Raw genomic sequence first — 26830 nt, 5'->3', positions numbered from 1 at the left:
TGCAATCAAACTGATGAGAGTCGTGGCAGACTGGCAGGATAACGGGTCACGGTGTAAATGTATAAATGCCATGTCGTATCGCATCTAATACCAGTGAACGCCAGTGAAGGTCACACCCACCAGTTTGTTTTAAATCCGCTCTGATCCCAAAGAGCCGCCTCCGGAGGTCAACAAATACAACAGCCTCCTTTTTCTCTAAATTGACCCAATGTCCTAATTTTTGATTTATGCATTCCATTATTTTTGTCTTTATCAAGATAAAATGCCCCAAATACTCTGGTTCCAGTCTTTCAGATGGGAGCATTTGCTGCTTTGTTTTGTTTTATATGATTGTAAATGGAATATTTTTAGTTTATGGACTGTTGGTTGGACAAAAATTGTAAGATATCACAGAGGACTGTAGCTGTGATGGCCATTTCTTTCACATTTTATTGACTAAACCAGGGATGGAGGATAATGTGCCATAGCGAGCCAATAGTCCACAGGTTGTGTAACTTATGAGCTCATCCCCTCTCTGCTTGAAGGAATGCCAATGAGTGCAATCAGCTGATTCATGGTGCATGACTTGATTAAATGATTAATCAACTAGATACTGCCGCATGTTTGTATGCCTCCACATACCAGTCAAGTTGCAGTTACAGTTAACATTCAATGGATTCACAAGAATGAGAAAGACAGTCATAGTGACTTTGACCTTTGACAACCAAAATCTGATCAGCTAACAGTTGAGTCCAACTGAATGTTTGTGTCAAATTAAAGAAATTGTCGCGAGGCGTTCTTGAGATATCACGTTCACAAGAATGTGCTAGACGGATGGACATACAGACGGAGGGACATACAACCTGAAAACATAATGCACATAGTGTGGAGACTAAAAAGCCTAACTGACAGATACACTGATAGTGAAAATAGTCATTAGTTGCCGCCCTGGAGAAATGCAGCTCTCTTTCCATCTCACCTTGCTTGGGGTGCTATCAACAGCTAGCGTACTTCTCGGTGGGACCTGGTAGATGTCTTGTCCTGGAGGCACCTGGTAGATGCTCTGCTGACTCTGCTGCTGTGGACTCTGGAGGGACGGCGGCACCTGGTAGATCCCCTGAGCGCTCGCTGAGCCGGCCTTCTGCTGATAGCTCTGAGGGGAGGACTGGGCAGCCGAGGCGGCCGGCGACTGGGCCTCGAACATGGGTCCGATCAGCAGCTTTAGACGGTTGCCAGGGGCGATGCCTTGGCGGCCGTGCAGGGAGCAGAGCCACCAGCCCTCCAGGCCTCCTGTGTTCTGTTCAATAACGGTCAGGATGTCCCCTTTACGGAAGGCCAGCTCCTCCGGGGACTCCGGCATGTTGTCGTACAACGCCTTGGCCATCAGGTTCTGCAGAAAGAAAGAGTGGACATCCTTTAGATGAAGATCTGTGCTTCATTTGATCTGACAAAGCAGCAACAGCTTTAAGATCCAGTTTTAGAAAGTCATATTATCTGTAAAAGGTGCTGAAGGGATGATGTTTTTCAGGCCAATCAGCATGATGTAGATGTTCTGTACTCTCATTTAGCCACTTGTTAACAACTGCCTGACAACTTTAAGGTGACGACAAAACCTCGGCACGTAAGTCTTTGTACAACCACAGTTGTTTTTATGCAGATGAGACATAATGTGTTGATGAGTGAGTTGTAGAGGTGCTGGCAGGTAGAGTTTGTTACTTGTGCACAGAGCCAGGCTGGCTGTTTTTTCTCGTTTCCTGTCTGTATGCTAAGCTAAGCCAATTTCCTGTTGTCTGTGGTTTCATATTTAGATGTTTCTCCCTGTTTTCAGTATTTATGCCAAGCTAAGCTAGTTTTAAGCTGTCTGTAGTTTAATTCAGTTGTTTCTTCTTGTTTCCAGTCCAAGCTGAGCTTATATCGAGCTCACTGTAGCTTCACATTTAACTGTTTCCCCTGCGTCCATACAGCTAAGCTAATTTTATGCTATCCTGTCATCTGTAGTTTCATATTTAGCTGTTTCTTCCTGTTTTCAGTATTTATGCTTAGCTCACCCTATCCCCTACTGGTTATAGTTTCATATTTAGCTGTTGACCCCTGTTTGCAGTCCTTATGCTAAGCTAAGATTGTATTCTTCTTTCATATTTAGTGTACAGATACAAGAGTGCTATCAATTTCCACAGTCTCCCTGCTAAAATTAGTTAAATTATTCCTTCAAAAACAGTTAACCAACATTTACCAAACGTCTGTTTTAGTTTTGGTAAATGAAATGTCGGTGAACTTCCCTCTGCACTTCAAATTACCATGCAGGATCCCATTAGGCCGCCAGCTCCATACCAGATGTCTTTCAAACCAATCTGAACTTGATGGGATTTTCTCAGCTTGCTCTCTGCTCCAGGGCACAGTTATCTAAAGGGCCAGTGAGGGGTGAGGGATAATGACTCAAAACCACAGATTTTGGAGATAGGAAAACCCCCCGAGTGTGCCACTTCTCTGTCTGAAAGAGGCATTTAAAGACTAATTGCCTCAGTAAATGCATCAGTCTTTTTCCTTTAGCTTCTATTCACCCATGGAAGGAGTTAACTGAGTATGAACACTCCTTTTTAAGCTGCTTCACATAATAACAAACGTTTTACTCCTGGGAGCTGCCCGACACAACAGTCCTGTACTTTATGCTATGTAAGCTCCATAAATACAATTAGGGATTAAGCGCCTTGCTCAAGGGCACCTTAATGTAGATACTAAGGGAGATACTAAGGGAGTGTTTGTTGTCTGGTTTTCCCAGCGAACAACCCTACTTCATTTAGTTTTGCAGCACCACCAGCCAGTCAGATGGGCCTTGTAAAGACAGCAAAAACCAGTTTGTTTGCGTATTTATTGCTTCGGCTTCAGCAATAAAATGACTAAACTAGAATTACCGCCTCACAGTCGTATGCCTCCACAAACAAGTAAAGTTGCAGTTAGAGTTTACATCCATGTCTGTGGAAACGCGGATGCCTCACACACATCAATTAAGTATCCGACAAAATGTTTCCCTTTCTGCTCCTCAGATATGTTGTTGAATAAGGACCAGAAAATAGTTTTTGCTGACCCTTAAGATGTAATAGTGAAGTTGATCATTGACCTCTTTGATATAAATTGTCATCACTTCCATCATTTTATCCTATTAGACATTAGTCATAATTAGCCTATGAATTCTTGGGTTATAGCCAAAACATGCTTGGTGAGGTCATTATGACCTTGACCTTTGACTGCCAAATTCTAATCAGTTCATTCTTGAGTCCAAGTAGATGTGCCAAATTTAAAGAGACTCCCTCCAGGCCATCTTGAGATATTGTGTTTACAAGAATTAGAGACAAAGTCACTTTGACCTGTGACCCTCAAAGTGTCAGAGCATCATTAACCAAATGTTAAGAAATTCCCTTAAGGTGTCTTTGAGATGTAGTGTTCACAAGAAGACGGACAAAGTCACAGTGACCTTGACCTTTCACCACAGAAATATAATCAGTCCATCTTGGAGTCAAAGTGAACATTTGTGCCAAATGTGAAGCAATTCCCTCAAGATGTTTTACTGCTACAGCCGGTGTAGAGGCATGAAAATATCTTACATTGTATTTCAAACCAGTGAAAAACAGAGCAGTTGAAACCACAGTGCTGTTGGATTTAAATCTTCATAAACTCTCATCTTGTATCTTGGATTAAACTCATTTGTATCAGATGAAATGAGCTAAAAAGAGGATAAAATCTGATTCCTAATCTGACAGTAAACTACAAGCAAATTTGGATCAAAAATACATTTTAATACATTTTTTTCAGATTAAGGATTATCAGAGGCATGTAAACAAGAAACAGTGACTTCAACTGTTAAAGCATCGAAATGCAGCAAAGTGTCACTCGATTTCACTTATTGTTTCAGTGCCTTTTTTTTTAGCTGGTGTCATTAATGCCTCACCCCTCAGTCACTGTGTGAGAATCAGGAAGCCCACTTTGAGGCTTTCTTGAACCCCCTTTAGCCTTCCGCTTTCTTATCCGCTCTGATTCAGCCGGTTCCCATGTGAAACTCTCACTGCCTCTGACATCGTTATCTCTCACTGTGGGCCCGGCCTCCCTGGCTATTGTCTAAGTGCACTGTTGAGGCCATTAGCCAGCAACACCTGTCGCACAATTACACCCTCACAATCACCCCCCGCTACCAGCTCCCTGCAACAAGTTCAATTGTGACCCCCTGAGGTCGACGCCGTCCCGATGGGAGCGGACCTGGATGTTCATGCTCATTGCAATAATTTGATCAAGGCTGGCAGAGGCATCCATGAGGAAACAAGATGCTGATTACAACTGCAGCTCCAATTAGTCTGAATATATTTGTTCTAAGAAATGAGAGACGAGTGTGAAGCTGATTTCTGGCCTCATGCAAGATCATTTTTGTGTTCTCATCCTAAACATCTTTTACTGTCTATAAGTCGGACTTACAAAACTCTTTTTTTCTACGCAAATTTGTCATAAATCACTCGTTTCAGCCTCATGAATGTGACTATGTCCCAACCAGATCGGAAGGAGTCGTTATTAGGCCCGATCAACGCATTTTTTAATTGGTCAGGATTGGTTACTTTGACCATGTACCCAATCCCATCCGTTGTTTAAATCCACCAACACAGAGGTGTCATAAACAGAGTAAGATTTGCTGCAGATATTTAGGTTTTACTGTAATGCTGCTTCTCCAAAAAGTAGAAACTGAGTATTTTTTCCATGTTCAGCGTAAGCTGCTAAACTTCTAAAAGTGAAATTGAAATTTTTGGTGAATTAGTTTTACTATAATGATGTAATGAGCCAAAGTGTGACTGGTAATGTTAAAGTTCAGCTATACCACTTTTTTGAAGTGGACTTGTCTGAAGACACATTTTAGTGTTTACCTAGTTATTTTATTTAAAAAAAAAACAAAGGCTGCACTAAGTTAAATTGAAAGCAATTTCTAACGACATTTTAGTTTGTTTATTTGGTTATTTTATATTTATAAAATGCTGCACTAAGTGGAATTGTGATAAGAGCATTTTAAAAACATTTTTTTCATATTAATGTTCTTAATGTCGTATACAGCACCTTAAAATCACTCGTAGGTGCTACTTCAGAATGACCCTGTTCGTACGCATGTTCCTTGCATGAGGCTTGCTGTCCCGCTGTGATTAACGGCTACGTGTTTGATGCTCGGAGGAGAAATTAAATCACCTCACAGACACCAGAACAGCATGCATCACGCTCCTTTTGTCTCCGCTAATTACAGTGATCCCTGCAACCTGCTGCCAAATCAAGAATGTGCACACAATCACAAACCAACACATAGACTACAACCACACTCCCACATAAAACGTACTGGTCTATCTGTATTTGAGCAGATGTGGGTATTTCAGCTATGCTTTGCAGAGATATAAGTGGTGGTATGAAAGAATATGTGGCCCAGCATCTGTCCTCTAAACTGCACTGAGGTGCTCATTTTGTTTCTCACGGTGGTTTCAGAGACAGAATCACTCAAACATACTCACACTGTGTGAAGCCTCGGTGCATATAATCAGACTGAACTTAATCCTGACGTCACCTCAGTACCTCATAGCTTTTCCTACTTTTATGAGAAGTGCTTATAATGATAAATATGAGGACCTAAACTCTCAATTCTTAAACTTATGTTTGAAAGGTCCTCTGCAGAAAATTACAAATTACTTCTGAAAAACATGGTTAAATATGATGGATTTTCATATGTTCTATATCTGTGATTGATTACTCTTTTATGTGGCACTCCCTTTTCTCAAGTGAATGCTAGTGGTGGAAGCTCAGCAGACTGCAGTTTAAGAAAATCTTCATCAATCTGACATGCAGAACCTAAATGCTGCAAAAACAACACAACCAAGAGAAGGAAAAGTGATGTTTTGTGTATTTGCATGTGTTTTTTAAGTTGCAGTGTGTTTAGGTTTGATGACGATGATGCTTTTATTATCAGATCAAGTCTGAATTTTTTACACGTGCAATGTCAAAATGATGAACATTAAAGACAGAATGCAAAGATACATACATTTAACAAGATCTAAGATACTTCAACATGCTTTTGATCTGGGAATAAGCTCCATAGTTAGTTTTAGGAATGACTGCTGCACAAACAAGTGCTTCAGTCTAACCTTATTAAAGTGTTGGACCTGGCCTGTATCTTCGATTTGAAGGCAGCAATTCATATTCACTGTTTTCAAGACATGACTGGGGTCTGTGATGAGTGTTGTTGGCCAGTCTGTATATGTTGTTAAGATAGGATGATTCATAGTGTTTCTCTGGGGGTTGATCTACAACCTATGTTCAGATTTTTGGAGCAGTTTTGACTTTAAATGGTTGACAAACCATTGTATCATGTCGTGTTACAATACTGTAGACCACTCAGAATCACAGAGGCAAAGAACAAAAGAGGATTTTTCTCCTCGCCCCAGAAGAGCTAAGCAGAGAAAATAAATGCTTTGTTTTGTCCTTCTGAGACAGATTCAGTGTGGTCTTTTCAAGATAACAAATGGTTTATCATTGCCCCCAGGTATTTGTGGGAAATACCTGCTTCATTTTTCCATTAGGGAGAACAATAGGAACGTTATGAGAGTCAGATGGTGAATTTAACACAATTTCCTCAGTTTTCTTTGTGTCATTCTTTAGGGGCCACGAAGGCAGGGTTTCCCACACATTCATTTATCTGTGGCAGCATGCCACAATTAAAAAAACATCTTCCGTCACAGAGTGATTTTATATTTTTGGAGCTGGACTGTTTATTAGGAGCACTGCTGAAACATAGTTGTTGTTTGGTTATTAACTGCACCACAATCTCAGAGCGCAGAGCATACTCTGGGCACAGATGGAGCAGGAGAAAGTCAGGCACAGTGAAAGTAAACTTATCCGCTCATTGTGATGTGTCTGAAAGTTTGCTTTAATTCACTTCTGTAACAGCTGCTCCTCTCATGCATTGATCTGATATGATCAGTTCTGACCATAATGACCAATCAATTATCCACACTGCGTCTCAAACTCCTCAAACTGCTGCTGACGAAAAAGAACTAATAAAGTTATACCTGCATTGCATGCATGGACTCGCAAAAATGTCCAAATTTACGATACACAGCTACTGGAAAACATAGATTGTAATTTGGTGTGTAATAACAATCCTTTATGTTGATTTTTGTATTTCGTCCCTTTGGCTTAAAGTTACCACTTCAACACTTATATATATCTAAGCTTAATAAATTGGTTGATTTTGCAAATATCATGTTCACAACTCAGTAAATGAGAAGTAAAGCTAATTTCAGCAAAACATGAGTGCCTTAACCATTACAGCAGCAATGTCATACTTAAACATCTATAGACTGAATCTCTGTGATTAGAATTAGATTAGATTAGAAATTCCCATTCAATTGCTGATGTAAATTCTGCAAACTGGTTTATTTCTGTTGTCATTTTCAGCCGTAACTGTAACATGTAAAGACATAGAATTAAACACAGTGGTCTAACTAAACTAATATTTCTGTTGTGTCTTACAAAAATATTTTAAATATAGTGTATACTAAAGCTTATATTGATGGGGTGTTTTTTAGTTGTTTTTTTTTTAGGTGGGGCTTATTTTAGGTCGGTTTATTAGGATTACTAACACCTTTTAAAAAGCTGTAATCACCACTGGCTGTCCACGAGAAAACTCAGAGTTTTGGTTAAAAATGCTGCAACAAACAGCGGTGAGTCTGACGACCACAAAGATCCCAAAAGGGAACACATTTTCACACACTTCGCTCTCACTGTGGTTTTTTTTATTTAATGGGGCAGAGTTTGTGGGAAATTAAACTTACAAACAATATATATGGAACTCGTGATCATTTTAATAGCACCTCGACCAGTAAAGACTGAGTCATGAGTCAGGGAGGATTTAAGATCTGATGGGTGATGTGAAACAGAAAACATCAGCCCTGATCATACTGAGCAAACATGTTGTTAGCTGTGATGGCTAACAGCAACACGCAGAGCCTTTTGAAGTGACGCTCCTCCTGTTGTCATGTTTTTCTTTGCTTCGCTGCATCACTGTAATCGCAGCAGGTGAAACTGACTATTAAAGCGGGTGTCAGATCTCTGGCATAAACATTGGTTAGTCACAACACGGTGACTCCGCCGCTCGCCATTGATCCTCCTATAAACACGTGTTTGCCATTTGTCAGTGGGCAGGCGGGGAGGGCCCCTTCTGCTTCATCCACAGACGAGCTTCCAGGAAGTTATCTGTTATAAGTCAGCGAGGCGAGAGGCGTTCTGCTGCTTCCTAATCTAAATGTGAAGAGTTTGTGGTCCTGACCTCGAATGTTAAAAAAATAACACAGGCTGGCAGAGGTCTACAGAGTCGGTTAGATAGTAAAAACAAAACCTTATCTTAAGACGACTGTTAAGGTCTTAAATGGTTTCGCTCTTTGCTGTATTTCAGACCTTCAAGGCCCATAAGAGCCTTTGAATTGCTTCATACATTCTCTTGAACAACATGTCTCAGGAAATAAGGCTAACTCAGTATCTTTTAAAATATACCGAGTGGGAGGGTGGGGGCGTATTTATATTTGCAATTTCAGTTCGCGCAATTTAAGGGTTAATGGAAACCCGCCTATTGTGGCATTGCCCTGGCGGTGTTGAACAACTCCAGCCCTGGACAGCAGTGGACTCATCTGTCTTATCATCTTCCCCTGTAGCACAAGTATATTTTATTCAATATATTTTTTTTAATCTAATTAAATGAATCAGTCAAAATATTTACTGTCAGTTAACAGTTAAAAGGCTATTCATGAAAATCTCTAGTTTACTGCGATATAAAACAGGGAAAAGCAGAAATTTCTCAAAATTACAAAGCTGTAACCAGAGGAGGTTTGGTATTTTTTTCACTTTATTTGCTGTAATAATGCCAATGTTTTTTATGTCGATCATCAAATCAATTCATTAACAAATCGATTCATTCATAAAGATGAAGTCTGACAAACTTCAGCCTGTAAAACACCTCAAACCCAGAGGATACTTAAGGAGTCTCAAAGATAAAAAGAGGTCTCATGCTGCCCTCTGCAACAACATCTGGCCCCAGGGAAGCTCTCACGGCCGCGTATGTTTTCGTCATTAGAAAGTGAGGAATCGTGCAAAGCTGAGCTGTCCAGCTTTGCACCTGGAGCTCGATAAAAAGCCTGAAGACCCAGCTGTCTGAGCCCCTCCACTCTCTCTGACTCACACACCTCGACATCAACGGGGCATTTTTTCCACCAGCGTCTCGCCTGAACACAAACAGTGTAAACGTCCTGTGTGGAAAGCCTACGCTGACCGTCCAAAAATAAAAACCTTATGTAACTTCACCGCCGGCTGAAAGGGCCCCACCTTTTAGCTTTCAGTAAGCGCTCTCTGGGTGGTTTTGGCTGGGCCTTTCTGGGGTTCACATCAATCTAATAATAATGAAGGTGGCTTTGGCTAAACAAGCTCACAAATACTCAAATTCCCTTGCTACTGCGGCCAAACACTCAACCACACCACAGAGCAGAAACACAGTGTCCCCACAGCAACGGTCCAACTTTCAAAGGATGTTTTCAACCCAAACAAACAACAAACCTGCTCCCAAAAAAAAGTGGTACGCTCCGACTGTGAGAACATCACATTTCGGTGAAAAAACAAGGGCTGTACCAACTGTAACACGTGTCCCGGGGATGGTTCGCAGAGAAAGAGGCGAACCAGCACACTCATTTGGCCTCATTTCACATGGTTAAATATAGAAAATAATTATAGTAATGACGGTAATGAGGACCTGATGACTTTTTACGAGCCGTTCCTCAGAGTGCGGGTGAGAGCCAGTTCAAATAAATGGGCCGTGTGAAGGGTTCTGGGTAGGAAGGGCTCATGGGAAGCGGTTCAGAGCTCACAGCACATGGTAATTTCTTCATTTGGACAGTTTTCAGGAAGGTTGACCCTCTGATTACAGCCTCAGCCACTTGGCCGTGTATTAACGTAATTACATAGCAGTCTTGGTGAAACTTCACCTCCGCTATTTCGGAAAATGTCACAAGTTTGGAGCTTTCATTTATACCCAAGGAAACGTGATCCAAAACACTGCTGCCACACAATGACTGATTGATATCTTATGCAAGCAGCTTTGAATCAATCGTTATGACACAGTTACACTGGCACAAACTGCTAAACAATCAATAGCTCATTCCAGGCTTGTGGCCTTCACCATGGTCATTGATTAGGGGCTGTTTGTTATTTATGAGAGGAGAGGGGGTGGTGCAAAATAGGGGAGGCATGTCAAATATTTTTTATGCACTCGGGAAGGACCAAACTTTTCCCTGACTTTTCAAGGACTCAAAATAAATGTTAATTTAGGGAGGCACAAGGAGCTTCGGGGAGGGTCATAACAAAACAAAACAACCAAACAAAAAACAAAACATAAAAAAGTCACACACAAGCCACCCCCTTCTCTTAAAAGAAAAAAAGAACAGCGTCTTAGTTGATATAAATCACGTAATTTGCTTGTTTTTTTCTTTCTGAACGCACTGAATGGCCTAATTTTTGTTTTGTGATTTGGTGGTCAAGTGAAAATCTTCACAAACGTCAAGACACAGCACACCGAGTTCCTCGAGGCTGAGAGAAAAGGCTCCATTCATTCTGCATAAAAGACTATTGTATCCCCAGTGTAAATATGACACCCACCACCTTCCCCTCGTCTCTCATTTGTGATTCACGAGTTGCTGCAGTGCTGCGAGGAAATCTCCACACCCCCAAAAAAACATCTCAATAGCAACAGTGTGGCGACGGTCTGCTTGGCAGGATGTGATGTGCCATCTTGCGTCTAACCACACTGCAAGCTGTGACAAACCGCTGATGCTCAAAACATATCTGTTTGAGAGCTCAAGTGTTTGTTCAGTCAGTGGATGTGCATGACTAAAACTGGGTCATAAATGTGGAGTTTCCCCTAAAACAAAGCAAAAATAACCAGAATATTAGTCCTAGTGTGGCTGCTTGTGTTAAGCTAACATTTAAGTATGATATCATCATTATTTTACATTGAAGGCCTGGTCACAGTATAAACTGTGAAATATTTTGTGCTATTAGTTTGGTAAAGGAGATACTACTCGCAGGGATAGTTAGGGAGCTAACATGCAACCTCACAAGCCAGCCACTCTGGCACTTATCAGCAACAAGCTTTCTAACTTTATTTTTTCCTCCAAACTGTGCAGTTTGGTCCTCCCTGATATTTTGTTCAAAGAATCAACAATTATGGAGCCTGGGGACAATCTCATATAAGGTCCTTTGAGCCGATTTACTACCCACACGAGCCACACATATAAAATAAATGTTGGCTGGACATTTATCACTCAATGCAGGCTTATGTCTTGAAAAAAAAAAAAGTTATTACGATTGTTGCTGTATCTCTAACCGTCACCACTTATGTTAGTATATCTACTTGCCAGTTAAAAGAAAACTAATAAGGAACTATTTGATAACTGATTCATCTTTCCAATGACTTTCCAAGCAAAAACTGTAATCATTTGCTTCTTCCAGTATCTCAAATGTTGACTAATTGTGATTTTAGTCATATGTGTTAGAGGTAAACTGAATATTTTGGGGTTTGGGGCACGTTTGGCAAACATAACAATATGTTTCAATAAGTCATTTTGTGATTTCTAGGAAATTCTGATTGTCTTTTAAAAAAATTAACCTATTTTCTGATATTTTATAGAAAAAAATATAATGGTGAGATTAGTTAATGAAGATTCATTTGTTGTTTAAGGTGTCCAGCTTCCTCCAATCTTGTTGTGAACTGAGGGAACCTCAACCAGCAGTAAAAGTCCTGATACAATACAATGTGGGCCGGTAGCCACCATTTGATTAAGTCACAGGAAGTGATTTGCGCAACTTCTCAGTTCAGATGACTGTTCTCTTCCGCACTCTGTCCATTCATCACAGCTGCTTTATTTTTTTTACTGTCACATAAACTACAAGGTAACTTGACATGACGCCCTCCTCCTTAGCCTGTAGCACTTCCTGCCTCCTGCAGAGACCTCTTATCACTTCACATCTTGGACTCCCTCGCTCTGGTCCTGAACGCCAAGTACAGCCTATAATTAGGAGTGAAATCCATACTGGATATATTCCCTAAAATATGTATCAATTCTGTGAACTGGAATGGCTGCTGGGGAAACATATTGTGCAATGTTGCGTCTCATATTCTGCCAAGTCATTCTGGGACTGTGAATGTTGTGAAGCTGCAGGAAGAGACACTGTCCCTCAGTTTGAAGACACGTTTGTAGCCACCATTCATGTTGCTGAAGCGTCTTTGAGCAAAGCTATGAACCTCTGTATGTTTTGGGGGCTTTGTTTGGCTGCTGACGCTGACCTCTGACCTACACAGGACAATTTACTGCACCTATAGGAGTCAAAAAATAGGCAAAACAAAAAACAACAGTATGGATGGTATTCATGGGGCCCCAGCCAAGAGGCGCTCAGTGCTGGCGAACAGAGCGGTGGATTATTTCCAAGCCTGGCATTGATGCCAAACGAGGGTACATGAGTGCATCGTGGTAACCCCCGGAGACGAGCGCTAATCCCCCCAGGGGGCATTAGCAGACATGTGAAATATGTTTCATGGTATCTCCACAGGGCCACATTGAATAGTTTTTACATATAGGAATAGCCAATGAGATGATATTCACTCCAGTGTCCTCCCGATTTCACGCCACGCAAAAGATCTCACAGACACAAAAAAGACAAACAACTGAGGCTGCCATCTTCCCCCTTTGACACATGAAGGGCATCAGAGATAAAAGGAGAATCTTTTGTTTAGTATTTAACATTTTTAATACTTTAATACCCCTTTGAAAACATTTAATGATGATGTCCTTTTAGATTTTGTATTTTCTTCATCTCTGTCAGAGGTTGCCCATGTGATCAGGGCTTCAGCTAATGCTTTATCTTTCTTATAAATTATTTTAAAATTATTTTTCGATGAGAACAGAAGATCCTGCTCACTGCACTCAGCATCACAAATTATTGGTTAGACTAAGATTTCTCTCCCTCTAGACTGAAACAAATTCACCTGCATCGAGATAGTTGAATGTGCAAAAGCCCCTTTTAATTTTTTTATTCTATAAAAAGTCAGTAAACTCTGAAAAATGACCTTGGAAACCTAACAGAACTAAAGCTATTGTCTTTAAAAGTCTTGATTTATTTTACAAATAGTCCAACACCCACTTACATTGATTAAAAAAAACCCTAAATAGTGGCATTTGAAAAGCTTGAACCAGAAAATATTTGGAATTATTGCTTTAAAAATACTTACTGGTTGCCAGTTCATGTTTATTCAATTAAGTGATTGTTTTAGCTCTGCATATAACAACATTTTGACTTATTTCCTGATACTTTAGTGAGGTTTAAAGGCAGTGAATTTACACAGCAATATCTTTTGTAGACCAGATTGTAGAAATATTTTTAAAAAATCTAAATATTGTTGCTATCAGTAAAGAAAACATTGGAAATTACAAACTATACTAAGAAAGTAGGAATACCTATCATCCCATCATTAAATAAAGGAAAGGAAAATGAATCAAGGGAATAATAAGTTAGAATAAAAGCAGGTGAGGGAGGACGAAAATACTTGTTTTATCCAACCAACCACCAACAATCAAAAATCCAAAGATATCCCATTAAATTTCACATATGACAAAGAAAACAGCAAATCTCTTACAATTGAAAAGCTGAAACCACAGATTGTTTGGATTTTTGGTTGACATTAGCCTTTTTAACACTACCTGTTCGAGGTGAGAAAATTGTGGCGTTATGTCATCTCGCCGTCCTGTATATAAGGTGCAAGTGCTGAACAGAGTTATCTCACCTTTAATGCAGCAGCAGAGATAGTAACAGTGCTGAAACATCTGTGTAAAAGGTACAGCCAGCAGGATGGGATCATAAACTGGTGTGATGTTTTGATAGTACCTTATGGATGCATTCCACCACGGGAGATTTTAAAAAGCAGCAGCTAGTTCAAAGAAGAACAGCAGCCGTAAATATCTGTATATTGGGAAAACAATATGGTCTGGAAAGTACTTACCCTTCGAGCAGACAATGAGATTAGCCGTCATATAACAGGACTGATAAATAACTGTTACTGTTAGAAAGTGCTGCCTACCCTTGTATTTTATGTCACACTGGAGGCGGATGTTGTGTTAAAACTGACGCCCATCACTCCTCTGTGATGCCGGCATGCTGTCTAAAATCACACACTGAAGCAGCATGATGCTGCCGTTGTTTAGCTCTGTGTAAAAACGCAACAGTGGCGTAAAGAAGGACCTTCATAGCAACTCTATAATGTGATCTTGGTGTAAAAAGGTCTATAAAGACTGAAACAATGAATTGATTATCAGACTTTCATGAGATATTCAGCCAGCTAAAGAATCTCTGCAGCAGAAACCTACCACCTTGTTTCTTGTTTACCAAAATAAGTAACTACAGGTTATGTGTACCAATTCTTTGCCGTAATAAAAAACACTTTTCTTAGCTGTCATGTCTCCTCTTATCTGGAGAACGACTCTCCACAGGGTCGAACCGAGCTGACAGAGGCCTGCTACATCTTGAGATGACCCTGCAAAATAGTTGGCATTCCTGGGGGGGGGGGGAGGGGGGGGGATGATTTCCGCCAAAGGTCAAACATGGAAATGATTATGCATTGTTGCTTATGTTAGGTAGTCTCTTTCTCTCTCACACTTTCTCTCTGTGGCTGCACCGAGCACACAATGTAGTCAGTCTCCCCGCTGACCGTTTTCAAATGTTAATGGCTGGCTCACGGTGCGAGGGCGCCGCAGGGGGGTTGAAGGGACTGCTATTCATTCTGGCTGGGGGTGAAGCTCTTCATGCTCGCTGAAAATCCTGCACAGGAGCAAACTTGGAGCACTAAACTGTTTTGAAAACCAACGTTGCGGCATGAAAATACCAGGACTTTTTAACTAGCAGTGGGATAGTAAATGGTCTGTGCTGAATTCAATCTCAGAGAGCCTGAGGAAAAGCTATTTCACTGCTTGATTGTGTGCGTTACAACTTCGTTCTCTTTTCGAAGAATACGAATGTCTCCTTCTGCAATCACAACAAGAAAAAACGGAGTATCCCGGTGCTGCCAGACTCATTAACAATGTAAAGGGGCACCTTGAAACAATTATGTGCATCTTCCGACACAACCTTCCCACGCACGATCGCCTGGAATGCTCTCATTCTCACGGGGCGCTCCTCGACCTCCAGGCTCCCATCCCCTCCCCCACCAGCACGACCCAATACACCCAACTCTGTTTGCCCTCTCGTTCCCCCCACAACTTCCTCTTTTCTTTCATTTTCTGCAGGCCCTTTCAGCATCACAGATCCTCCTCCTCCTCCTCCTCCCTCTCAGAACAATGTCTGCTGCGCTCTCCTCCAACCCTCTCTGCTTTTGGACCAGTGCCTGGAGCCTGAGCCCATAAAAAAGAAACACTAAAAACACACACACACATAAATTGGCCTGAATGTGGGTTCACCTAATCACTCTTCACAGTGGTTGTGAAGCTATTTCTGCAACAGTTACGTCAGCTACAAAGGAATGGCTTTAAAGTTTGTGGAAGTCTCTGGGAGAGAAGGTAAAACTTTTTTAAAAACGTATTTTGCCCCAGAAAAGTTGTGTGATGACACAAGAAAGAAAATAAGTGTATTTTACAAAAATGTTAAACTGTTCCTTTAAACTACTTAAGGTATTGTGCTCTTCCTCCTCATGAACTGCTGGGCCTCACTGACGCTGTAAGAGATCCCTCTGTTTGCCGTCCCATCAGGGGGATTATATGCATTAGGTGACCTATGGAAGACAAGCCTTCCCTTCACACCTGAACACACGTTGGAAACCAGGAGGGGGGGTTGGGGAGGGGGGCAGCGCCTGGCCAGACTGCAGCGCCTCACCTCAGGGCATGTGACGGGACTTCTGTTGAAACATTACCACTCTGCGAGGAAAAGAGCGCTTAATATAGCTGTGAATAATTCATGGTGGCTGAGATCCAGAGCAGGGATCTGATAGGCCACACGCTAAACTTTGACACTGTTTAACAGATTGTTTAACAGAAACACGGATCTTTGAGACATGCAAGAAACTTGAACACACAGGAGTGACGCAGAATGTGTCATCTAATTTCCACCTTACGTTTCTCTTCCTGCCACCCTACTTTGCTCTGGCGGTGTTGCATAATGCAGATATCATAAACAAAGAGCGCTCTGCATGATTTCTATGCTTGCCTTATCTCTCCTGAGGCAAACAAAGACGTGGAGACGCAGTTCCACGTCACAGATATCCTTCCTATTGACAGATAACAGCTTGGAAACCACTGGTGTTGATCACGTCTGTTAACATCCACTGATCAATACTCTTGTTCAGGATGAAAACAGTGACCATGATGAAAGCGGTTTCCTTTTTATGCTCACTGGCCTCGCGCCAAAAACCATCACGCTCAACTGCTCTGGCTCTGTGAATTTAACCGGACAATGACTCAGTTGGGACCATGACGCAGACACACAGCGTTCACCACCCTCCAATCACAACCCCACCCTGCTACAGGGTGACACCAGGCCCACTGGAGAATAAGCAAGTCTGAGCCAAGATGGCCACTTCACAATTCAGAAAACAGCCACTGCCTTGAAAACCCATGAATCATCCAAAGACATTGCACAGTTTTTGCATGAGACTGCAGAGTTTTTGCTTCCCTAATATGGTGAAGCAGAGTTCAGACTGCAACACTTGAAGGCAACGAGTCTATTGCTAAATGCCCTGCATTTCCCAAATACTTTTGAAGGCTCGGGAGCATTCACAAAGCAAGCAGGGGTCAAGACATGTCAACTTAACACAACAGTGAATCCTGTACGTCACGTCAACCCTGTTGTCAAGCTGATGATAACACTAACAGACATAACAGATCCTCTGATTGGCTGCGTGCTTAAGTAAAGGGCAGTCTGACAGCAGTGAGGCGATTTCACTAGGACATGATTCATTTTTAAGTGAAAGGCTGAAATGATCTCAGCTGGAAGCGGAAAGTATGACAAAACCGTCTTTGATGTAAGGATTCAACTTTGGGCTTCTTTTCCTTTTAACAGCTCTTATTATATTAGGTTGTATTAATTAGGGGTTGACTGATGCTGTTTTTTCAGGTAGCAATTATTAGTAGTTATTGAGACTGATAATGGCTATTTTTTTTCATTAAACATTAAAATAAAATGCATATACAGATAATCGGCAAAATGCCAATTATCAGCCTCAATAATCAGCCAGGCTGATAATCTGTCGACTACTAGCATTAATGGGATTGTTTCATCCGGTTTATGATGTTTTAGTAGTTTAACTCACTGGTTCATTGAAAGAAACTACATTCTTTCTGTTGATTTTCAAGCAAAACTGCTTAAAGTTTCCCTGTGGTATTAAAAAGATATCCCATTGTATTCAAACGACTTTGCAATCAAACTCAGGCTATTTTTCTTGAACCTCCTTCAATGGTTTGTTGTGTTGTTCCCTTATGGCTCGGCTTACTGGCTCTTAGGACGTGCCAACAATTGATTTCAGTTCATCTGTGATCATTGCAAACCGATGAATTGGACAGTTTGTGAAATATAATAAGTACTGAGCAATAAGTGCAGTAAGATGTACAGTTGACCTGGCCCAAACAGTGGTGCCACCAGAAATTTTTCTTAGGGTGGCCAGCAAAACTGTTGGGGTGGCACCAAAACCAAAAGCCACACCTGAATTTCAGGAATTTGATGCGAGTTAAAAACTGTATCAACAGACTTCAGGAATCACATACTGATATACTTTAGTACCTTTAGCTGTAAAATGAGAAATCAGGTCTTAATACCAGTACAGTTGACACTGAGTTTCACAACATCCTGTTTTAATGTGTAATGTACCTTTAAATGTTAGGCAATTCATTGTACTTCATACAGGCTGTCCTTTCACTTAGAAAGACAAATACACAGCTTTAATTTTTTTGAGTAAAATATGGATTGAAAGGAACCAAACATTTATTTGAAACAATCATTCTTCAGTTTAGGGAAGACTCGTTGGTACCCAAAGAACCCATTTTTATTCAGATATCTTGAGGTGAGAGTTCAAGGTACCCCTTTGACCATGCCAGTTGCTCCCACAATAAAATTTAGCCTAATTTTAGAGCGTTATTTAGCCCCCTGTCTGAGAAGCTGCCGTGACATGGTTAATCCAAATGAATGCCTAAGGTTGTCTTGTTTTACAAAGTGCCACTATCTTTAAGTGAAAAATGCCTTAAATTTTCTTTCGCCAGGGGTCACCAATTGTATCCATAGAGTTACTCGCCTAGCTATTATGGCAAAAAGAAACTTTCTAGCATCCAGGTTTCCTTGTGCACTGACTATGCAGTTTAGTGTTTTTCTTCCTAGTTCCTGCTCGGCTCATAGACTTTACGTTATGATAACGTCACAGATTTTTAATTTGCTCTTTATGGTTTGAGGAAAGTTTCACAAATAAATAACCTCCATAGATCAAAACAATAATTATAGTATGGGTAATAATTGACATTGTTTGCAGTCTTGTTAATGCCTCTTATACAATGGTTCCACTGAGAAAATTAAAAGCAAGTCTGAGCGACTTTTCTGCGGGCCTGATTGTATCACAGTGGCCCCCATGCCCCCCCTTTGGGGCACCACTGATGCTCCCTACTTCCAGCTTCTCAGTTCTGGGATTTTTTTCTTATAATGTGATTGTAAGAGTTGAGAATCTTTGAGTTGACATTTAAATTGTTGCCAGTTTCTAATTTTTAAGACAATGTATTTAACATTTGACACAATAGGCTACTATAGTACAGTAATAGTTAATAGAAAATAACTTACTTACAGCCCTAATAAAACAGTTTTGAACTAAATTTTAAAGAAATGAAATACATCAGAATTATTAATGCCAAATCGCAGCTGAATACAGCAACAAATAAGAAAAGTCCAACAACCACCACAAGAGGGGATCACTGAAGAGGACATACATGACACTAAGAAGCAAAAATAACTGTGCACGTGTGCTTTTTATACCTGCTGGATGATTTTAGCAGGGATGGCAGAAACCGAAACACATTTCTGTCTCTGTTCCTATTTCTACTACTTCTTCTAGAGTGGGAGTGCGTTTTACTCTATTTACGCCCCTGTTATGGCAGTAAATGTAGCCTGAAGGTATATACAATGCACACAAATCAAATAGCCTCAAAATCAGACATTTACCAATAAATGAACCAGAAACATACTAAGACCGCATCCTCTCAGCAGCAGTTTCCCTTTTTAACCAATTCAATTTTTGACACAAACCCGGACGCACTCATTTAAATAACTTACAATTACCGCCTTCAAACAAGAAGTGGAAAAGTTCAAATCACAACATCCACGTCGACTCTTCATACAAAAAAAGCTCTGTTGCAATCATTTTCCTGTATACGTTATAACACAGGACAAGCGAAAGTAGCGCTTCACTTACTTTGTATTTCATCTTGCAGCTTTTCTCTGTGACTCCCAGTAAACAGTGAGTAAAATATCCGCTTTATGGCGTTCACAGAGCGCACATCTGAGTGAAAAGTGCAGGGACTGGAGTGTTTTTCTGTGTGGTTAACCAGCCATCCAGAGTTTCATAGACGGAGAAACACGCACGGAGGAATCTCTGCGAACCAGCACCGCTTCTTTCTCCTCCTGTACGGCAGACTGCTGCTCCCCACACTGACTGCCCGGACCCGCTCATTTACATACAGAGCCGCTGATTGGCTGGAGGAGCTCTCTGTCCCCGCCCCCTCTCCCCCCGAGCATATTTCTATGTTACAAATCTGACGTCATTATTAGAAAACAGTAGTAGATTAATTATCTGGAACCGTTGATATATTCTTATAATAAAAAAACGATTTTTTTTCCAACAGTGAGTAATGTAGACGCTCAGTAACGTAAATGAAAAAAGAAAGAATGAGAATGCAACATGAGAAAAGTTCATATTGATGGATTTTGTCAGTTTTTGTTTTAGTTCTTTGCAGGTTAAGATTTGGAGCTGTTAAATCAGCATCATTAAAAGGCTGTTTTGTTTTTATTTTTTATTAGCAGTTCCTATTTGTTATGAACCCATGGATTAATAGACATGTGTCACTGGATTGCTTTTGCAATGATGAAAAGCCTATGGGAACCCAAATCACCAGAAATATGTAATTTAGGGTCTTACATGCATATTTAAATGCATATCAGACATTACCCTCAATCAAAATCAAAATATTATTGTTTTAGGTTTTTTCATAGTTTCCTGAAGCTGGGTTGTTTTGGACATGGTTATGCCTGATCAATATTACGCAAGTCAATATATGTCGTCTGCCACACTCACAGTTTGGAGAAATGTTGTTATCCTCAAAATGAGCTGTTTTGAACCGGGTTTTCTAATAGACGGAAACATTTATTTTCACTCTGATTTTTGTAGATACTTGAGAGAAACTGATATAATATGTGCATTCTTACTATTTTGAAACACGTTTCCAGAGTCTTTGAAATGTGTTGATTCTAAATCAAGTTCTGACGTCCTTTTTATGGCTCCATGTCAGCGATTTTTTTGAACATTTGGCACAAATATCCGCTTGGACTCCATTATGTAGTGATTAGATTTTGGTGGTCATAGGTCAAAGGACAAGACCACTGTGACCTTGTCTGTCTCATTCTCATGATAATGATAGCTCAAAAAGGCCTCAAAAGAATTCTTTCAAATTTGGCACAAACGTCCACTTGGACTGATGAACTGATTAGAATTTGATGGTCAAAGGTCAAGGTCACTGTGACCTCATAAAACACGTTTTTGGCCCTAACTTGATTATTCATGTGCTAAATGTCTAATGGAATAAAATGATGAGGTGATGACATTTTATTTTCTAAAGGTCACAGGTCAACTGTGACATCATAGTGTTGTGCAAACATATTTCGGTCTGTTACTCAACATCCTATCTTAGGAACAGAAAGAGAGACATTTGGTCAGATACTGAATTGGTGAAACAAATCTTGAAACTGTACTGGCTGAATAGATCTTCTGTGTGAAGCGTCCATGTTTTCACAGATATGGATATAAACTGTAACTGCAACCTGATTGGTGCACAGAGGCATGCAACCATGCAGTATTAAATCTAGTTTCCCTGTGATTTCTTTGAGAATATATGAGAGTTTATTCAGGATCGATGTCATCAGAAATTTTATGCTCTGGAAGTTAACGTCACAATGAATCAAAAAATCATTTCTGTGGCAGAGAAGTATTTTGATGCAAACAGAGGCCACAGGCTAATAGTTTTAGAGTGATTTTTAAGCATTTTTAATGGATCATATAACAAACCATCTTAATAAGGTAGTTATTAGTATTATAAGTTATTATTGTAGGTTTGATTTACATTAAATGCTAAATTTACAGTAGCTACAGTATATTTTAAAGCATGATTTCACTGGTTGCATATCAGGAAGTTGTAGCTCTTTTGGTGTTTTGGTGGTTTTTCTGAGAAACAGTGAAACCCTGAGGGTGAAGGAAGTGTGATTATGTAGCATTTTCTTCTGCACGGAAACGTTGGTGAAGCTGTGTTTCTGGGTATTGCCCTGTTACCTGCCCTTCAATGAATAAATAAATAAATACATAAACAAATAAGTTTCTCACTGAGCTGTAACCTATTCTGCAATCACTGCAGCTTGTTTAAAAACAGTGGCTGCACAAAAAAACAAGTCATTCTCTATTTCTCTCAGGTGTTTTCAAGTTTTAGATTACAAGATGAAAAGATACGGATAAACAAGGAGAAAAGATGTCTTTGTGCTAATAGCGAGCACCAGTACCACCTGGAACCCTGTGTTTTTATATTTCATTAATATAAATAAACTAATCACGAAGCATGATAAATATCATAAATTAGAGTAAATTAAAATAATTTACAATCCCAATAACTTCCTGATAACTTACAATACCTGTTATTTTTCATAAATTTACAGATTATTTTTTACATAAATTTACATGTTATTTTACAGATTTTTTTTACGTTAATGTACACTATTATTTTCAAATTATTGTGCATTCATTGACAGGTGATTTTACATGAATTTACATATGATTTTTTTTTAATGCTTTAAAAATCAGGAAAGCACAAATTATTTTAGATCAATTTACAGGGTTCTTTCAGATTAATTTGCAGATTATTTTTCACTGATTTACAGGGGATTTTACATTAATTTACATGTTACATTATTTTATAGATTATTTAAAATCAATCTACAAGTCATTTTTAAGATTTTTTTATGGTTCTTTTTTGGAACTGTTGACAAATTATTTTACAGTAATTTACACATTATTTTACATATTATTTTAAATTAATTTACAGGTAATCTATAACAATCTACAGGTTATTTTTACAGTAATTAATTAACATTAATTTGCAGGTTATTTTTACATTAATCTAAAAGATATTTCACGATATTTTAGAGATATTTAGGGGTTTCTTTTTTTACATTAATTTACAAGCTATTTTGTATTATTCTACATATTATTTCACACTAATTTACAGATTATTTTTAGATTTATGTACAGCATATCTTTGCTACTCACCCTGACTCGAGTGAAGACGGCACGTTTGATTGCAAAGATGTCACCTCCACACACTGAGCTCAGTCTCTAATGGAGGTGACAAAAAACACCCGGGTTGATCTCTGAGAAACTGTCAGCAAAGCCCTCGCCTCTGTGCATCACCCTGTTAACACCTCTTCAGCGCACACTTCTCCTCTCTGCAAAGTATTGCACTCAAGATCTGCAAGTTGTGAAACGCAGAAATGCAAAAGAAGTTTTTTCTAACATCTTGCACACATACAGGCCTGATGTGGGCCTGTTTGTTTGTTACACAGTCTGTTTTCTCTAAATGGGTTGAAATCTCCTGTAATTATCCTGCCTCTCATGTGTTTCCGAATGCTCTAATTTGTGTCAGCTCATTTATCACAATCACAGGGACCCTATCGGCTCTCATTGTCCCCCTCTGAACAGTCATATCCTCAGATGAATGCCTCTTGTAAAGGCACTCAAAACACTCGTTTGTGTAACATACACCGTGCCCAGCTGGAGCCCATTCTCTGGGCCACAAGTGGGTACTGGGGGGCTATTCTTCTCTGTGTAAGGCATGTGATTATGTGCATGTGAGCACCTGTTTCCTATGACAAACACGACTCATTTTCCCATCTGTTTATATCAGCGCTTTGGAAGAAAACAGCCTGAAATCAGCCAAAAAAAGGTTGTTTATCCCCTTTTCACAACATTTGGCTCGATTCAATGAGTCCATTAGTCTTCAGTCTCTAATGGCGTGTCATTTCGGCGCATTATCAGCTCGTCGTTGGTACACTCTTAGAAATAAAGGTGCTAACTAGAACTGTATAGGCTTCTATTGCGCCCACCTTTTTGGCTTCTCCGTTGAACCTTTTCTTAAAGTTCAAACTTTCAACTTTTACCCACTTTGTTATGCTGTAGTCTACAGTCCTGCTATGAACCAAGTAGATCAAAGAAATTTGGCCGTGTGTCAGTCAAAAAACATTTTGATGATTATACACATCAGTGTAAAGAAAATTCCAGTTAAACATGGAATAGATAGAAGATTTGTGGCTATGTTGTATATAAAAACATACCTATCATAATAACTATACAGATGAAAAATTAATAATTCAATTACAAAATAGATATGTAGGAGATTTTACCTGTTTTTGTTAAAAATACAGTGCTTTTCTTGGTTATTATGTACCATCTGTCTGTTTCATGTACAGCGCCTGTTAGTAGCAGCATTAATGCTTCTCCTAGACAAAATACAGCGGGCTGCTGGAAGGAGAAGGAGCAGATACTGTTGATGAAATGTTTCAGTTAAGTGAAACATGATCCTGAATCCGTGTTAGGCGTTTTGTTCTGAAAGTGCTTGACTTCCTGTCTGGTATGATCTACTCTGTGCGGCTTGATCTGGCTGCTGTCCATCTCCGGCAGAAATAGACCTGGCGCATATTTTCCGCAGAGCAGAGCGGCAAGACGTGTCTGGGATGCTTCTGAGACGTTTCGAGGTGCATCCGGTGGAATCACCAGCAATGTCTAGGACGTCCACGATTGGTTTCAGAGGCCGTGCCATGGCTGTAATGCGCAATGTTGACGGACCTGGTGTAATTTAGGTTAAGGGTGCTAACAAGAACCCACCGAAGGTATTTTACAGAGAGAGTTCAAAGTCCACACATTCAAAATGAGCACATATTCAGTTTAATTTCACAAATTGTAAACAATCGCTAGAACACAAAGAAATAAAACATCTTGCAGGAATACAAGAACAACAGAGGCTCCTCAAAATAAATTGCGTTTTTTACAAACTTGGCATGTTCACGAGTCACTAACAGTCCATTAAGAATGGACCTGCGACCCACTTTTGGACTGCAACCCATCAGTTGGGAACCTCTGCCATAGATCTCTCTCCTACTAACCATAGTTTTAGTTCTTAATGGATCTTTTTCAAGAAGAACCCTTGAAGAACCATCTCGTAAAAAGAAAAAAAAAAAAAAGTGTTCGTCAGAGTTAAGAGGTTGCTGGTTTAAACTCAGCCCTTCAGGTGGAACCCTTTTGGAACCTTTATTTTTCAGAGTGTAGAAATGAGAGAATTAGAGAGCCTCTTACAAGCTTGAATTACAGCCCAAAATCCTCCTTTTGAATCTCAGCGGAGAAGTCAAACAATCACTGGCCAGGGGGAGATTTGTACTGGCATCTGGGCTCTGAAGCAGCGATCCCCGGTTGCCATGACAACTGCCACCAGGGCCGCAGTATTTGTGGTCTCACACCTACAGTATTACACCAGCAGAAAAGGACTCCAGAGGTCTTTCAGTGGCATTATGGAGCATTTCAGCGCGGAAATAGCCGGTAATAGTGCGAGTGAAAAATGAGCCACCCTGGCTTTCATCTCCGCCAGGTGTCTGTGATGTTTGGGTTACATAAGCGCCCCCGCAGATCTGACCCCGGCTTTAACAGAGAGCAGAGCAGCCATACATCTTCCATAAGTGGAGATCACAGGGCTCTGTGGCCTGAAGCGGAGATCCTCACTGCTGTTTCAGTGGACGGACAGAAGCAGGAGGCGTTGGTTTGACAACAGCTCCTCTGTTACCGGACGGACGGACAGAGGGAGGTGGCCCCTCGCTGCTGCTTGTGAAACACTGTCCCTCAAACTCTCGCAAACCAGCTCAGGCAGATTTATGGGTCCCACCTCCCTAACTCCACAGACAGGCGAGGCCCCCTACTCGTCCTCAGTGTCTCCCTCTCTGTGACCTCTGACCTTTTGCAGCCTTGTGGCCGAGCAGCAGCAGAGAGGAATGCACAAAACACACAAGAGAAGAAGAGGAGCGAGAAAATATGAGTCTGACTCACAGTAGGGGTCTTGATGTTTTTCTGACATTTGTACCTTAAACCAGTGGTGCAAATTAATGAAGTACATTAACTCAAGTACATTTTTATGTATTTTATTGGCACACAAATAGATATTGTTTTATTTCTGTTTATTTCTACAAACCATGCCTAAATACATACTGTGTGCCAGGTGTCTTTACGAACCAAAGTAACTGAGCCCGAGATTGAATTTACTGTTTTCAACCTCTGACAAAAACAAATAGGCCCAATGAAAACAAGTAACACATTTTGCTGATCGCACAGCTGATTGATAGATAGCAGCAGACTGACAGTCAAACGTTCAGCGGAGGAAAGTGACTTTTTCAGACTTCCACAGAGGACTAGTAAGACTTTAGCTGGATTCTTATTAATTCTGTATAAATTTGGCAACACATCTCTCCATCTCTCATCCAGCTGCTCTCTGCTTTTGTTGTTATTAGGGGCGGATTAAGTGATTTGGGGGCCTGGTGCCCCAGCCCAAATGCCTTGCTTTGATTTCACCCATTCTCTAACTGGGAATGATGGTGGGCTGTTGGCAGCTGTAGAAGTTATGTTGTTCTCTACATCGTCAGTGTAACTAATGTAGTGACACGTTCTCACGCTGAACACAGTACCGATTACCTCCTTGCAATTCGGTATGAGAAAGTGTTGCAAACCTAGCCTGTTGTACATGGGTGTGAATGATGCTGACACGGCAGCAATATTTGGTGAGTTGGGATAAGAACATAAAGCTTTTGGACTCTTCGTTCACCCTGGAGGCATGCGAGAAAAACAAAGTTATTGACAAATTCAATGTACATTGGATAAGTGAAGTAACGACAAACTGCTGTACATCATGACTAAAAATCTTTGTACTGAACTGGTTGAAATGATTCGATTTAACTGATGATTTCCACCTCTCAACTGCTCTCTCTGCTCACATTATGTGCTGTGTTTAATGTCCTCCATCACATTGCTCAAACATCACAGTAGATTGATTCCCTTCTGCATCATTAGCTGAATCAACCACAGATCAGAGGAAACAGTCGCAGCACTATGAGCTCTGCAGCCTTTAGCGACCCACTCCAAGGCTCCAGTTTGACATGAAGGGTTTCATTTACGTCTGATTGTCACAGTTGTATTTCAATGACCTGAATAGCTCCTTGTGCGCCGCTAAAGGCTTAGCTTTATTTGGCCTTCAGCTTGGCAGTGATATAAGTGATCCACGGTCGCTGAAAAACAAGGCCATAAAAGTCTGAATTAGACTTAGATTGTGCTGCACACGTAAACGCTCACTGTGAACGTGAATTACTCTTAACCGGGCGCCAAGGCCATCTTTTAAAATCCAGAGTTCAATGTTCACTGTTTTTTCTTCCCTTC

General features: G+C 40.4%; 1 protein-coding gene across 1 annotated transcript in view; it reads right to left on the bottom strand.

The window, feature by feature from the left end:
* The window catches only part of nedd9 (neural precursor cell expressed, developmentally down-regulated 9), a 38618-nt gene extending 18881 nt beyond the window's left edge, over positions 1-19737 (bottom strand). Inside the window, exons 1-2 of the mRNA XM_042506507.1 lie at positions 19520-19737; positions 959-1369 (exon numbers count right to left, since the gene is read on the bottom strand). Coding sequence (XP_042362441.1) covers positions 959-1369; positions 19520-19531 — 423 coding nt within the window. The 5' untranslated portion in view covers positions 19532-19737. The remainder of the gene's footprint in view (positions 1-958; positions 1370-19519) is intronic.
* Positions 19738-26830: the final 7093 nt, after the last annotated feature.

Source organism: Plectropomus leopardus, chromosome 18 (assembly GCF_008729295.1).
Source record: "Plectropomus leopardus isolate mb chromosome 18, YSFRI_Pleo_2.0, whole genome shotgun sequence".
Lineage (NCBI taxonomy): Eukaryota > Metazoa > Chordata > Actinopteri > Perciformes > Serranidae > Plectropomus > Plectropomus leopardus.
Note: the sequence above shows the minus strand (reverse complement) of the source record. Positions and strands in the feature narration are given on the sequence as shown.